Below are 16,685 nucleotides of genomic sequence, written 5' to 3' on the forward strand. Positions count from 1 at the left end.
TATCCCCAGCCTTCCTAGCACATTTTCATTTCAATCAAGTCATTATTGCATCACATCTTAAAAGTAATGAATAGCCTAACATTAAATGTTTTCACTAAAAAAATTTAATTACATGAGCTCTCTAGAGATCACTGGAGACATGATAGATTATAACATTAAACTTGGAAATCATTTCTCTGTATGATTTGCAGCTTCTTAGAGCCCCTACCCATTTAAGCAAGACAGATATCAGCACTTGACTTGGAGACTTGAATTCTTTAGGATTATTTTCTCAATTTTTTGGCTAAAATTAAGATTCTACAGGTGAGGAAAAAAAAAGATTCTACATGTGGGAAATAAATATCTGAAAAAAAATCCAATATCTTTCTTGATTATGTTTTTCATTTTCTTTAGTGAGATATTCCATAGGTGAAATTTATATGTAAATAATTTCCAATATATTGAATTTTATATATTTCTCTTCATGTGTGCTAAAAATGATCAGGTTTTTTTTTTCAGCTTCCAGTGAGGAGAAATCTATTATTTCTACATTATCAAGGAAAAAATGTGAATCACAACAGCCTCTAAGAAGCATATACAATGATTCTTCACTTAATCAATTTTGTGAACATCTTACTGAGTCTGTCATTTGCCATTTAACTTCAAGCATTTCTGGTAACACCAAAGATAGTAGAGAAAAAGAGAAAGCATTGGAAAGCCAAAATGCAACATTTAACAAGATTATTTCAATTGATTCTCAAATGTTTGAGAGTAGGTCAATTTCTATTGGAGAACTTGCTTTAAGTATTTCCGAAATCATTACCGAAATCCTCTTTAACAGTAACATCATAGAGGTTGACATTGCACAACAAAAGTGTCCTTTAAAAACAAAGTACATTTACTGCCCAGGAGTAGCTGCTGATGACTTTGATAATCTCTTTCAGGATCTTTTAACAGGAGTAATTCATGTAATGTCCAGAGAAACAGGAAAAAACCATCATCTTGAAAGCAATGGAAGAAAAAAATCATTTTCCGTGCTTAGAAAAAATAGTGTGCCCATTTGCAATGAAACAAATACCATGGAAAGACAGAAAGGATCCAGAAATTGTGAAGCATCTACTTACCAAATAGATCATCTCCTTCAAAAAAATAAATTAAATTATCTGGCATGTAAGTTAGACAATCTGGTTGGTAGTCTAAAAACTTGTGAATCCAAAGAAGTAGTCAATAAAGTTTTTAATATTGTTTTAGATTTATTTTCACCAGATGAATATCCAGGTGAGGCCATGAATTCTAATAAAAAAGCAGGAACATTTTTCTCATCCTCAAATGAGCAGCAAACTAATAGCGTACTTGGAAATAACTTTGGCCTCACCCCCAAATCAGTTTTTCTTCTCAATGTCGTGTGTGAGAAACTTATCAGAACACTTTTGGAAAAATGCACAAGCACTGTTTTTCTTGATAATAGCCCTCTTTCTGATGAAATATCAGCAGAAGAATGTAAACTTTTAAAAATACTGCAAAGTGTAGAAGACAAAGAATTTGATTATTGTAAGGGAGCAATGGACTGTGAACAATTTCAAGGAGATTCTATGTCAGACTATTTGGAAAATCTGGCAGAAATGGATCAAGATTTATTATCATCAGACTCTATGCTTACTATTATTTCCCACAGCTTGGTTAAATCATTGATGGACAAACTATGTCACAGTACACAACTCCCCCAAAGCCCACCTTTTGCAAACAAGCATTTGAGGCACACAGGAAGAGAAATACAGTCTAGTTTCATAAATGCACAAAGGCCAGAATTAACAGAATTAGGACAAGGTAAAGCCTTTTTAGGATTCATGAATTATGATGGTAATGCTTTGACAGGATCCCTGAATAATCTCAGAGGGTTTAGCCCCCAAAAGCAATCACCATTTGGCAAGAAATGTTCAGTAAATTCCACTTCTGTGTCCCCTCTCAAAAGACAGGGAACAAAGGATATGGATTCAATACCCATCCATAATAAGCTATATCCAGGAGATATAAATATCGGTGTGTATTCAGCCACATTTTTGGAGGAGATAATTTCAGAACTGTTTTTTAATCTCTCTACTTCACTGTGGGGAAAAAATGAAGACATCACCGAGGGCCGGCTCAATGAGATGAATACATTATTTGTCAATGGTGTAGTAAATAAGTTTAATAACGCACAAGTCACTGTCTTACGGGATGTTGAAGAAAGGCTGTGTTTTCCACCAATCCATAAAGAAACGATTAGTAGAATTGTTGACTCAGTTTATTATGATGTTTTACAGCAATATAAATTGAAAGTGACTTGTGATGATAATCTGGCATGTGACAATACCTCAATAGCAGAACAAATAACTAATAACATATTGTTAGAGATTTTAGACTACCAACTCCCATCTTGCTTCAGAGAAAAGCTCATACCAAATTCATATTACCCTCTCCAAGCTGAAATTATATTGCAGAAACTTCAAAATAACTTGAGAAAATTTACTTCCCAGTTCAGGTCTTCAACAGGCTACAGCACCATGTTGTCACATTCATTTTTAGAAGACATCATCAGAAGACTTTTATCTCAACTGATTCCTTCACCCAACAAGACCTCCCCTTTGGGAAACAAATATTTCATGAGTTCAGATTTCAATGAAATGTCTACCTGTATAATAAATAAGGTTATGTCAGCCATTTCAAAACATAAAATTTGCTTTACTGTATATGATAATCAGTATCTATGTAGCGGAAAAAACCTCCAGAAGATGGTGGATACCGTTTATCACAATATTATGCAAATGTCTGATTCTCTTGTTTCAATACAGAAAAGTATAGCCAGCCGAAGCCCAATTATGATTGACCGAATAGCCAGTTTTATTATCCAAGAGATTATTGAAAATCATCTTCATCCATTTTTGTGTGGAGAAGGTTTACCTCGTCCAAAGACTCCATCGGATGCTGTATCAAATATGGTTAAACAGGTTCTCAATGAAGTTATAGAGTCACAGAGACCCCACACGCCATCACCCTCAGGTATTTATCCTGATACATTTGTAGGGGCAATTGTTGCCAGACTTTTATCAAAGATTTTCAGTCCAAAGCATAACACTAAAATTGAACTAGAAAATATGACCCAAAAAATAGTAAACTCAATAAATAACCATTTTAACAAAGCTAAAATTCACATTCTATATGATGGCAAAGAACAGTCTTACACCTCTGCAGATACAGATATTGTGGATAAACTTGTCACCTCGATTTATAGAAATGTTTTAAAACAGCATGGGCTAGACCCTGAGGTTGATAAAGAGTCTGAAGACAGTGATATTTTTGTGGAAAATATTACAAAGTTAATTGTAGCAGCTATTTCAGATTACCTTCTTCATCCTCTATTTTCTGGGGATGTGTCATCATATTCCTCTTCTATTTCAATGGCTGAGAATATTGTTCAGGACACTCTTGGTAACATCATTAAATCTACCAAGACAAGTCAGAATTTATCTCCATATAACACCTTGCTGCCATACACGTTTTTGGAAGACATGGTAAGAGTACTATTATCTAGAATCTTTCCTCCTGCATCTAGCATTGTTCCAGATAGAGAAAGCCCAAAAGACAGATTAAGAATGAATTTCAACGAAATTGCTTCAGAGATAATCAGTGATATTAGGATGAAAATTTCCCAACATGAAATTCGGTTTTCAAAAAATGAAGAAGAAACCAAGTTTGTTTATTCCGAAGATGATGTTCAGCATCTCGTGGACTCAGTATTCAAAAATATTTTGCAAAACTCTGAGTCTCAAGAATTAGTTGAGCAAAATATCACAAGCAGTAATGATGTTCTTATTGATAGAATAGCAGGTTTTATCATTAAACATATCTGTCAACAACATCTTCAGCCATTTGTGGATGGAAAGTTATTACCTTCTTCATCATATAAATATTTTGATGATGAGAGAAGACAGTGGTTTTATGCCAGTGTTTATTCCTCAACTTTCTTGGAAGATGTAGTCTCTGGGGTTTTAAGCAAAATATTCCACAGGGTGTTAGGCATTGTACAAATGACATCAGTAAGGGATTCAGAAGATGAACTGTTTGATAAAGCTGAAAAACTCATCCATTTGATAGCAGAGGAATTCTCAAAAGTTGAAGTTAGCATTCTAGAGAATGCTGAGGAACAACTGTGTTTGCCTCCAGTGGAGAGAGATGCAGTCAAGAACATTATTGATATGGCATACAGCAAACTTCTTCAAGAATATGAAATGGAAATAACGTCTCCTAAAGATTTTCTAAATGACACAAAAACATTGGCTGCAAGGATAACTAAAATCATCCTTGCTGAAACTTTTGATTTCCAAATTCATCCACACCTCATAGGAAAGATTCCTTTTAAGTCACACTCCAAACTCAATACTAATGTTTTAATAAAAAGACTTCAGTGTAACATTACCAAATCAAAATTTCAAAGGCAGGCATCAACAATATATACTACCATGTTATCACATACTCATTTGGAAAAAATTGTCACTCAGCTTATATCTCAGATGACTCCCTTGGCCTCCATGACAGAACACCCAGATACTTCTCAATCAGACTTAAATAATACAGTCACAAAACTGATAAATGAAATTATGTCAATAATTTCAAAACATGCAATATGTATTATTAAACATGGGAATGAAAAACAAAGTATGATTTCAGAAAAAGATATCCAGTCTATGGTTGATTCCATTTATGCTGATCTTTCATGTTCAAATCTATACCAATCCCTTACAAGAGATAAAAAAGGTATAAGTAATATAGCTGTTTCAAAAATAGCAAGTTTTATAATAAAAGAAATCTTTAACCACCATCTTCAGTCATTTTTATCTGAAGATAAAACTCTTGTTTCAGCTGCAGTTGATCAAACATATACACAGAAAGCAATAGATCCTAAAAAGAGAGAGTTATCTTTCATTGTGAACTCGGCTGTGTTTTGGGAGGAGGTAATTTCTGAGCTTTTATGTAAACTCCTTTATGCATTCTCACACAATTTCTTGGCTGCTGAAAACCCAGATACAGTAAAAGCCAAAATTACTGGTATTGTTACAACATTAGTAAATTCGATTGTTCTGGAGTTTACCACATCAGAGATTTTAGTTGCAGATAACTTTGATGATGACATGTGTTTTTCAGAAGGATATAAAGAAATTGTTAAAAACACAGTCAACCTAATTTATGAAAAAATTTTAGATGATTATAAATCTCTGATGCAAGTATACAGGGCTGTACAAAGTGACACTATTTGTTTTGGGAGAAAAATATATCATTTGCTATTGGAGGAAATTTATGAATATCAGGTGCAGTCATTAGTTTCAGGAGAATTAGTGTCTTCTTCCTATTCTTCCCCTCAAGCTGATAATATCATCAGAAATGTGCTCAATGTCATCACAAAGGATAGCCATACCTTGCCATCATGTATTACTGTGTTGCCTCGTTCTCTTTTGGAAGATATGATTTACAAGCTGCTAGTGCATATCTTCCCTTCAACTGACACTGAAAGTGAACTAAAAGAGGAAGAAGTTACATCCGATTGTGAGTTTGTAGATGCAACTTCGAAACTGACAGATGAAATTATCAAAGAAATTTCTGAACATGAGATTCGCCTTGCCACAGCAGAGGAGAATGCAGAAAGTATGCAATTAGAAGTGATTGAGAGTTTGGTTGACTCTATATGTAATAATATTTTGAAGAAATCTGAATTTCAAGCTGAAGTACAGAAAGGTACAGACAAAAAAGGAGGGTCATTCCTCAGTAAAATAGCTGGATTCATCATGAAAGAAATCGTGGATCATCATCTGCATCCATTTTTACACGGTGAAGAACCATCTTCCAGTGACTTCTCTGATTATGAGCATGTGTCTGTACTTAGTAAACCTGATAAAGAAAAGACACAGCCTGCTCTTTATTCAGCTACGTTTTTGGAAGATGTAATCGTTGAGCTTGTTCATAAATTTTATTCTCTTCCAAGTATTACTAAAGATTCTAAGAAAAAAGAAATGGTAGAGCCAGACCTTGTGGGCTTAGCTATAAAATTTGCAAACTCTCTGATAGGAGAATTTAGGAAAAGTGAAATTAAAGTTCTACCAAATGCTGAAGAAACGCTTTCTTTTCCACCAATTCATAAAGAAACAGTTGGCAAAATATCCAATTTTGTGTATGATCAGTTCATAGGAAAGTATGGATCTAGTGATATTCAGAAGGTTGATAAAAGTAACATTGTCATAGAAATGATTGCCACTTTAGCTCAGAAGGCAATCTCTGCTTTTAAGATTCAACCACTTTTTTCAGGAGACTGGTCTTCCACCTTCTTTTCATTTCTAAATCCAGATAACATCACCCAAAGGGTTCAGCATTTACCGCAGCAAACCTCTACACAGATAAACAAATGCTTAAAAGGGAATGAACTTGCTTTACCAAAACATTCATATAAACACAGTTTTGCAACCATAAATGAGAAAAACGTGCTGGACACTTTGGAAATAGACAGAGGTACAATAAGTAGAAAGACAAGACTCAAAACTGAAGAGACCTCAATGAAAAAAGGTGACATCCAAGATCCAATAGTTCCCTCTGCAACTAGAATTATGAAAAGCAACATAGTTAACCTGTTATCAGGGTCAGCTGAAAGTGTGGCAAAAAAAAAGAAAGAGACAGAAAATAAAATGGAAACTTCCATTAAAAAACATGAGAATTTATCAAGAGTTACTTTTCCAACCACCAGTGTGAAAAGTAAAGTTATGCAGGAGCCAGATTTAAAGATAACTCTAAAAAACAATCACATTGAGAAGAAAAACATACCAGTTTCAAAATATAAGAAGACACAATATAATAATATAAACGTACAATTTCCTACTGATGATACAGAATATAAGGAGGAAGTACTTGGACCAAAATTTGAAATAAACATTGAAAAGAAGATTGACTATACAAGAGAAAATACACTTAAAAAAGAAGACAAGCCCTTTCAGTTATCTTTGACATCTGAAGCAAGAAATACAGAGACCACAGCAGAGAATTTTTTGAAAACAGTTACCCAAAAGCCAAATAATGAGGATGGAAAAGACTCTCCGTCTCAAACAGATATAAGTGAGAAACAATACTCAGATTATGAGTATGTTCAAAATGTCACTGAAAACATTTATGACAATATCTTAGAAATATGTAATTCTCCAGAATCAGCAAATTATTCAAAACCCCGCAGTCTCCCAAATGATACAACATTGCTTGCAATTCAAGAAGTTGGTGAAGATTTTACACAGTCTGTTTCAACAAAGGATTCATCCCTCTCAATTAACAAAAATCTCCCTGTCAAAGAGAAAGAGAGAAATAAAGAAAGAGAGAGAGAGGAAGAAAGAGAGAAAGAGAAAGAGAGAGAGAGAGGGAAAAAAACAGAAAAAGTGAAAAGTAAGATTAAAAATGAACCCAGTAAATCAGACAGTCCTCACTACCCACCAAAAACTAAACCCGGAATTGCTCCTGCTAAATTTTTAGAAGATGTTATCACTGAAATGGTTAACAAATTGATCTTTTCTTCCTCATCAGAAACACAAACATGTGATAGACGTCAAAATGTAAGAGATGATGAAAATCAATCTGAACTTTATGACACAGCTGTGAAACTTATGCACTCACTGTTAAAGGAATTTTCAGATGCTCAAATTAAGGTATTTAGGCCACATAAGGGAAATCAGTTTTTTCCACCTGTAGATAAAGTGTCATCAGTTCCTAAAGCACTTCTTTGGCATAAAGAATCAACTACAGATGAAACATCATCCAACATTAAGAAAATAACTGTGGATAGAATGCCACATATGCATAAAGTGACTAGAAAACCCTCATCAAATAAGATATCTTTAGATAAAATACAAGCAATTGATAAAACATTGGTTGACAAAGTTGTTCATTCTTCTGTATGCAATATTTTGAAGGAATATGGATCTCAGGATTCCATTTGTAAAAATACAAAGAGTAATGGGGAAAATTTAGCAAGAAGACTAGCCACTACAGTGATAAATGAAATTTTTCACCATCAACTTGATTTCATATTTTGCGATGAAGTTCCAGCTTCAGCATGTTTGCCTCTGGAATCTAAAGATGTTAAAAACATCCGAAAGGTGGCACAAACAGCCAGCAAAGAATGTCAAACATTATCACCATATACCATCCTGCTGCCTCACAAATTTTTGGAAAATGTGATTTTTGCTCTTTTATCCAAAATTTTCTTAACAGAATCCAACACGGAAGTAGAAACATCTGAGTACAGTTGGTTCACAGAATTGGACTTCCTTCAAATGAATTTATTAAATACAGTTACAACAGCAATCTCCAATGATAAAGATATGACTATACAATATGTGGAATGCTTGCATCCCAATGATGATGAAATTATTCAATTAGTGATGCATTCTATTTATAATAACCTCTTATCACAGTTTGGATCACAAGAGATTATACAAAACTGTGTAGCCAGTGGATGCAGAATCCTTTCAGAAACCATAGTTGACTTAGTTATGCGAGAAGTGGCTGGCAATCAATTGCAAAACTATTTTTCTGGAGAGCTAACTCCACATCAGTGTGCAGAAGTTGACAATGTTGTTGAAAATATTCTTAAAGATGTTATCCAAACTGCTGATGCTCCCCAGCCTCAACCATCACATGTTCATATACTGCCTTATAACATGATAGAAGAAATTGCTGTAAAATTTTTATCAAAGCTTTTATCTGTGTTTCCAAAAGTGGATAAGGAAAGAACCAAATCTCTAGAAACTGACATGCAAAAAATAAGCTCAAAAATAATAAATTCAATACAAGAATTTATCTCCAAAAGTAAGATTAAACTTGCACCACCAGCCAAGGAATTGCCTACTGTACCTTTAGCCAACAATGAAACTATTGAAAAGGTAGTTAATTCTGTTTACACCAGTGTTTTAAAGCACTCTGGCTCACACACTTCTATATTTAAGGATTTAATGGGTAAAAGCAATGTCCTCTCTGATGTAATAGGTTTTTTAATGGTGAAGGAAATTTCCAACTCTGAATTTCAACCTCAAGTAGAGGACAAAGCATCAAGTTCAGAATTAGTTCTGGAAGCTGTCAAAATTATGGAAAAAGTGGTCAAAATTGTTGATGAATTTAAGTCCCAGGAAAAGTCTTCATCCAAAAAAGAGTCTATGTTAGATGCCAGGTTTTTAGAGGAAGCACTGGCCTTGTTCTTGGCTAAAATAGTAAGGTTGCCAAGTGCCTCAAGCAAAGATGCAAAAAATTTATCAAAGCCTGAGTTAAATAAAATTGCATCTCAACTGACAAAATCAGTGACAGCTGAAATTTCCCAAAGTAACATTAATCTTGTTGCTGCTGATCCTGAAGGACACTTTTTAAATCCAGAAAGCATAGAAATGATTTCTCAGGTTATTGATTCTGTATACAGTAAAGTACTGCAACAATCTGGAACCCATAAAGAACTCTATGATGATATAAAAGGTACAAACACTGTTTTCTCTAAAAACGTGGCTGGTTTAATTATTAATGGAGTTTCACAGTTTCCATTAGATACAGTTAGCACAAAGAATTCAAATGCTAATCTCTCTGGAAATCTAGATGTTAATAAAATTATCCAAAAGGCACAAGAGCATGTGGCTATTGATACACTCCCTGAGTTAGAGGAAGAAGAGCCAGATCAAGATTCAAATGAAGAGAATTTTCCAATTAAAATAGTTCCACATGTTGGGAGTAAAGCAATCAAAATAGATCCAGAAATTATCTCAGAACACTTAGCAGTACTTTCTGTAAAAACCCAACCTCTTGAGAAACTCAAGATGGAGTGTTTGAGAAAAACTGGACATAGCATAACAGAACTGAGAAAAGCATCAATAAGCGGGAGAAGCTACTCCTTACCAGACACATCTAATGTAGAAAATACACAGAGAGAAAGACGTATCTCATTGAATCAGGTGGGACGACTGGATGTAAAACCCTTCGAGGTAAGTGCAAAAGCAATAGCAAAACCATAAGTGAATAGTGATTGTCCTGTGATTTCCTTCCTCCAACAGGTATATGGGAATGCACTTTTTGTTGTTATTCCATGCCCAACAGGAAAACTGGTTGCACAGGTTCATTCCTTTAGTCACATGATTTACAGAGACTTGCCATGTCAGTTCAGTGGATCACTCTAAAAGTCTCAGGCTAGTTTTCCTAAGGAAATCAGTTTAAACTGGCATTTTTAAAGAACAGAAATACAGGGAAATGCCCTTAACAGTAAAATAAGGATGACTGAAATTATAATCTTCATTTGCAGATTCAGAGGAAACACAGTCTCCTATAGTTCCTGTTATTTTTTGTGGATATCTACATTCTTTATTGTGGATAGCTAAAGCAGTTTTTAAAGGCCAGTTAAAGAATATCAGGATATATGAGGTTTCAAAAACTATCTAAAATAGTTTTAATTTCTCAAACTTACGACTCTATAACAGTGGTACTCTTTACTTTTAGCAACGTTCACTAACAAACATTACATTACAAATGCTAGATTATACTTGTTTGTTATCATTTTATTTTAATTAGCCTTCCTCGATTTTTTCTATATCCTCTATAAGTGCCCAGTTTCCTCTTCTGTCCATATTTGAGACCCAGTTGCCCTAATGCTGCCATTTTGGTAAACTGGACCTAGTTCTGCCCTAAATTAGCTACACACTAGGGCATCAAACATATTATTTGATTATGTGATTAAATATATTATTTGATTAAAGTCCTAAGGACTTTAAAATGTCAAAATGATGTCCTTGTTACATGGAAACTATAGCACTGAGGACAAAGGAATTGTCTGGCCTATAGAGTTACACTGATCTACACGTTTTGATTTTTGTCAATCCCCTTAAATTGATGGTGTTCACTCATCAGAAGACTGGGTATGCTTAGGGATATAATCTGTGGCCTGGAAAATGAGCAAAGTTTGATAGAACCCTTCTCCCTGGAGCATAAACTTGAGGTGAATGTTTTGCCAGTACTATCTTGTAAGGCACTGAATTCCATCTTAGGGTTGGTAAGTATGTTAATTAGTGCTTTATATTTTCATACTCAAATACTGAGATCACCATGGGCTGAGGCACTAATTTAATCTCCTTTGCCCTACATTTTCTGGACCAGATGACAGTTCCTTCCAGCTCTAAGATTTACTCTTCCATATGTGTTCTCATCACTGTATTAGCATATTGCTTAGGAGTCTTCATTTATATATAAGTAATCCCTTGGGGTAAGATTTGTATGAACAGACTGTAAACTAACATTATTCAAAATCTGTTTTTAATTATCTGTAGAATTGTCTGTCACAAATCTTACTCTTAGTTAATGCCTCTCTTTACTTAAGTCATTTATAGACCACACACAGTGGGAAAGAGAATATTTAAGCCAAAAAAATTACCCCTGTCCTTTTAAGGGGAAGAAAAGCCATCCTAAAAAAAATTTTTTTAAAGCAGATACATAGAACTTTATCAAGACATATTATTTGCACGAATCTGGGTTCCAATACTATATATCTTTAGCATAGGGACAGAAAAGAGACAAAAGAACAATAGATTAGTTCAAAGAATCTAAACATTTGTTGGCTCCATGTCAGTACTTTGTTTTCTGTTTTGAGTACTATAAATTCCCAACACACTAGGAATATACATATCAAACTAGATATAATAACAAATTCCAAAGCCATATGGAATTATTTTTGATTTCTAAACCACTAGTTCCCTCTATTAACACAGAAAATCAAAATTGATTGTGTTTTATCTTTTTTTTTTTAATTTTTTTTAACGTTTATTTATTTTTGGGACAGAGAGAGACAGAGCATGAACGGGGGAGGGGCAGAGAGAGGGGGAGACACAGAATCGGAAACAGGCTCCAGGCTCTGAGCCATCAGCCCAGAGCCTGACGCGGGGCTCGAACCCACGGACCGCGAGATCGTGACCTGGCTGAAGTCGGACGCCTAACCGACTGCGCCACCCGGGCGCCCCTATTGTGTTTTATCTTCTTAAAAAGCTGTTTCTATATTTTGTTTCCACAGAAGATATTTTTTAGGGCATCATCTGAAAAACTGGATCACAGTGTTACAAAGGGATGTTGAAGTCTAAGATTACTAACTCAGTTTGGAGGTTCTGTGGCATCATCAAAGGCTACAGAAATTAGAGAAATTATGTTATTTAATTATCATTGTCTTTGATTTGTCCTTAAACATTGAAAATGGAAAGTTTTCCATTGACTTGACTTGGGAGGGTAAGAAAAACATTAAAAGTTATGTTGTGAAGATTCTTTTGGAAAATATAACCAAGATCAGGAGTGGAAGAACAGGGATTGAGGAGTCAAAGACCTTCACAAGTTTGGTTATTCATCGTTTTAAAAAGCCAATATCAGACAATACCGTGCTTTTTTATTACAAATATGTACATTTAGATTCTCTATGACTGCCTATGTAGAATTTTAGAAAAGTGGATTATAGTGTCCACTTCTGTCCCCAAACTTTCAAAGTCAATGAAAAAACAAAAAGTAAATTATGATGCAACAAAATATAAAATCTAAGCTAAATAAATAAATAAATAAATAGAAGGAAAGAAAGAAAAAGAAAAAGACTAGAAGGAAACCTATGTTAGACCTTCCTCTATACTTGGGAGTAAATTCTGGCAGATTAATATGATCTCTGGAATATTAAAAATAATGCTAGATACTGACAAATATTTTTTATAACTTTCATTTGTTTCTTCTTTATACAAGTAGTGGCATTGAAAGATAATACTACTTAAATTGAAACTATAAATCATATTAAAATAGCTATATTACAATAGAACCACAGAAAGAGTGAATGAAGCATTGGTTTTTAATATTCATTGTACCTTCAATTCCAGGCTGTTTGCAGAAATTCATTTCAGAATATAAGAAAGCCTGATATCACCAAGGTAGAGCTTTTAAAGGATGTTCAGACCAAAAAAGATCTTATCATTCGCTTAGTAGCTCATGATATTGATCAAGAAGATTCAGAAAGTATCATAGAAGAGGGACTAATGTCTGAAGATGAAGTTGTTTTAAGAGAGGTTGTAAAAGAAGAATACTTCAGAGAGCAATTTGAAGACCAAGTGAAAAAAGCCATGAAGCCAGTAGAAAGCAAAGTTGTTTCTCCCAAGCCAACACTAAGCACAAACACCCTGAAAAATTTTTTTTCTTTAAGAAAATGTTGTCAGTCCACATCCAGTGCAAATATTGAAAGTACTGAAGGAACCTCAAATCACATAATAGAACTTAAGGAGAGAAAAGTTAAAAGAACCATTGCTGAGTTTGACATGGCCACGTGCTCAACAGCCGTGACTGAAACAGACTCTTGGAAGAAAGAGCCACAGAGTAAGGTGAATGAGAAACATAACTGTCAGTGACCAGATATCTATGCAAAGAATAGAGATCTTCAGATATTCTGTCCATGAATGTATCTTAATTAGGCAGTAAAGAATACTTACATGGTTCCAGTCTCTTCCCAAGCCTGGTATTAATTACAGTATAACAGAATTATTAACAGATGAAACCATGAAACTCAACTGAGGGAAAGCAGATAATTGAAAGAGACCTAGATTAGTTAGAAGCCCAAGGAGAACAGAAAATGAAAACCACTGAAAAGAAATGCAAGCTACTTATTTAAATATATCATTTAATCGATTCCAGTCCTTTTTGTTATTTTGGCTGGTAAATAACAGCCAAAATTGAACATTTTGTGTAAGAAGACTTACACAAGTAGGATAGGACTAGATTGGGTCAACATAGGAGGAAGTGAAAAAAAGATCCATACAAATTCAAATTGTCTGGGTTTGATTCCTGACTCTCCTTTAATAGCTATGTTTCCTTTGGGCAAGCTACATAGCCAACTTTTTTCTTAAAAGTTACTTAGCCAACATGCCCAAAATGAACAGGCTAATCAAAATATTTTAAGTATCATCCTTGTAATCAGCCCATAAACTCCACCATTATCGTGGGGCATAGCTCTTGTCCCTGGAATCATAACTCTGAAATGACAGCCTCAACTTCAGTGATCATAGGGGGTTGGTCATGTCCAATAATTAGTACCAAAACATGTTTTTGTAAACTTTGTATGATTTGGGATTTCCTGGTGAGACAACTCTATTGATTATCCAATTAACATGATTCATGTGTAAATACAGAAGCTGAGATGAGCCAGAGAAAAAGAAAAGAAATACAACTGTGTTCAATTCAGAAGCTTAACAAGTAAATTATCTTCACACAAATTTTGATCTATTTGTTGGGAAGCTATGTGTAATTTCATGACCAGATGCAGTCTGCAGAATAGTTTTCTTGAGTCTCATATTCAGAAATGCTGGATTTATAGGTAGCCAAAGAAATGTTATAGCATATAGCATAATTGTATATAGCAAATGTATAGCAAATTGTATATAGCAAAATTCAAAATGGATTATATGAACAATAATCTCAATATTCACTTTTTTTGAGATTTTAAGAAAAATCACAATAATGGTATTCTCGTAAAAAATATGGTCATGAAATCACACATGACTTCCCAACAAATAGATCAGAGTACATGTTAAGATAATTAATCTGAAAAGCATCTGAATTGAACAGAGTTATGTCTCTTTTCTTTCCCTTTTTGAAGTCGGTAAGGTATGATTTAAAATATTTGTAAAGTGCAGAAATGGAAAACTATATTCTTCAAACAATCTGAAATTTAAAATCTATTCAAACTCCCATATTATAATAGATCATCCTCACTAAGTCATTCCCCAAAAAAATACATATTGGAAAGAGATCTTTTAATGAGAATCATGGGGTTCATCCATCTTTTAAGTGATTTCTAGATATTTTTTTCATTGTGTGTAGACTAGAGTTTAAAATATGCCAATAAGGTGAGAAAGTACATGTCAATCTGTATGTGACAAATGGTTTTCACTTTTCCAGAAAGAAGAAAGGAATCTTACTACTGAACCAACACATCACTTCATACACAGAATTATGAGTTCATCTTCATATAACCTAGAAGATCTGATTGCATCTTCCAGGTATGTGAAATTTAAGCAATATAAAAACAGAAGTTTGAGATGAAAGTATTACTTATTGGAAGAATGAGGCCCCTGGTAAAACTATGGTTGGGCAGTATTCAGCCTTAGACTTTCTTTCATTCCTTCATATTCTTCCTACCTATACCCTCCCACTGTGAAGACTTCCTGAGGCATTCCCCCTTCTACCTGATCCCTAATTTATAGTTACCTGATTTGTACATTTTTTTCTTGTATAGCAGTATTTTGGATAAAGAATTTGCATATATATATATATATATATATATATATATATATTTTTTTTTTTTTTTTTACCCTGGGAGACAGGCATAACAGTATCTGCACTATCAGCCCAAAGGGTTCCTGTTCAACTCTCTTCATGAATTAAATGTTCCAGTGTATATAACTGCCTGTAGGAACGATTCAAAGATGAAAGGGAGCAGTGTAAGGTAGACGGTTCATAGATGAACTCTAAAAAACAATGGAGTTTGATGTCGTCCTCTAAGGATAGAAAGCATTTACATGAAAAGACAATTCAGGTTTGGACGACTATAGAGGCAAAGTCTGGAGTATGTGGCAATTATAGAGGACAGAGAAAAGTATACTGTAGATTTGAAATCTAATAACTGTATCTAGAAGAGCTCAAATTTCTTCAACATTGTTCTTAAGTTTATAAGACTATAGGAGATGCAATAGGTATAAGAAGAAAAACTTGCCTGGTTACAGTTCTTTCCACATACCATAAAGGAACTGTTTGCTTTCAACAGTGACACTATTTTTGTGACATCTATTCCTGGCCCATCATTGCCTCTTTTTCCTGCATAATGGTTGTTTTAAAATACACTAGTAATGCAGGCACCTCTCTACTGTTTATTTTAATGATGAAGACAGAAGGCACAGATAACATCAAATAAATGTAAATTTAGAGCAAGATGGCAGACCAAGAAACTGCAGTCCCTTATTTCCTCAGGAAGACAAAAAAAAAAAAAAAAAAAAAAAAAAAAACTACATACTGATAAAACAACTTCATACGAGCTCTGACAAGCAGTCAAATATCTGCAGCAACCAAGTGAATGTCTCATCAAGGAAAAGGCATATTCAAACCAGTAGGAAATTCCACAGATTTTCCTTTGCCTTTGCCCAATCCTCTCTGCAATGTGACAAGACACAGTTGGGAAGAAATGGCTCAATTCTCAGTTCCCTCCCTTGGGTTGGAAAGAGCAGACTGGAACTTGTTTGCATTGTTCTGGCCTACCTGTCGGGTGCCTGAGGGAATGTTTCTGTCTCACCTAAATAGACTGAGACAGTGGCACAGTTTGGATCCATGCCTGAAATCACAGAAGGCAGCTGATGGGTGCCACAGTGCATGAAAATCACAGGGGACTGCAGATGTACCTGAGAGTAAGAGCTTACAGGCAGGGGGATGTAATGAATATTAAAGGTCCTGAGAAGAAGCATGATGGGAAGCATTCCTGGAAAATAAAATGTTTAAAAGCATATCAGACAGAGGGAGTCTTTGAAGTTCAGCTGAGAAGATGGCAGATTAGGAGGAACCTAAGCTCATCTTGTCCCATGGATACAACTAGATAACACCCATGCCAGCCATAA

At 34.5% G+C, this 16,685-nt stretch overlaps 1 protein-coding gene across 6 annotated transcripts in view; it reads left to right on the top strand.

Annotated features, from left to right (window-relative positions):
- Positions 1–16,685, top strand: part of FSIP2 (fibrous sheath interacting protein 2) — a 95,356-nt gene that overhangs the window by 50,810 nt on the left and 27,861 nt on the right. For 5 of the 6 annotated variants that reach the window (XM_023259535.2, XM_045034111.1, XM_045034112.1 and 2 more), the window contains 3 exons: positions 499–10,007; positions 12,912–13,406; positions 14,980–15,080. In XM_023259535.2, the coding sequence (XP_023115303.2) occupies positions 499–10,007; positions 12,912–13,406; positions 14,980–15,080 (10,105 nt within the window). The remainder of the gene's footprint in view (positions 1–498; positions 10,008–12,911; positions 13,407–14,979; positions 15,081–16,685) is intronic. The other variant, XM_045034114.1, reaches the window with a different exon arrangement.

Source organism: Felis catus, chromosome C1 (genome assembly GCF_018350175.1).
Source record: "Felis catus isolate Fca126 chromosome C1, F.catus_Fca126_mat1.0, whole genome shotgun sequence".
NCBI classification, from domain to species: domain Eukaryota; kingdom Metazoa; phylum Chordata; class Mammalia; order Carnivora; family Felidae; genus Felis; species Felis catus.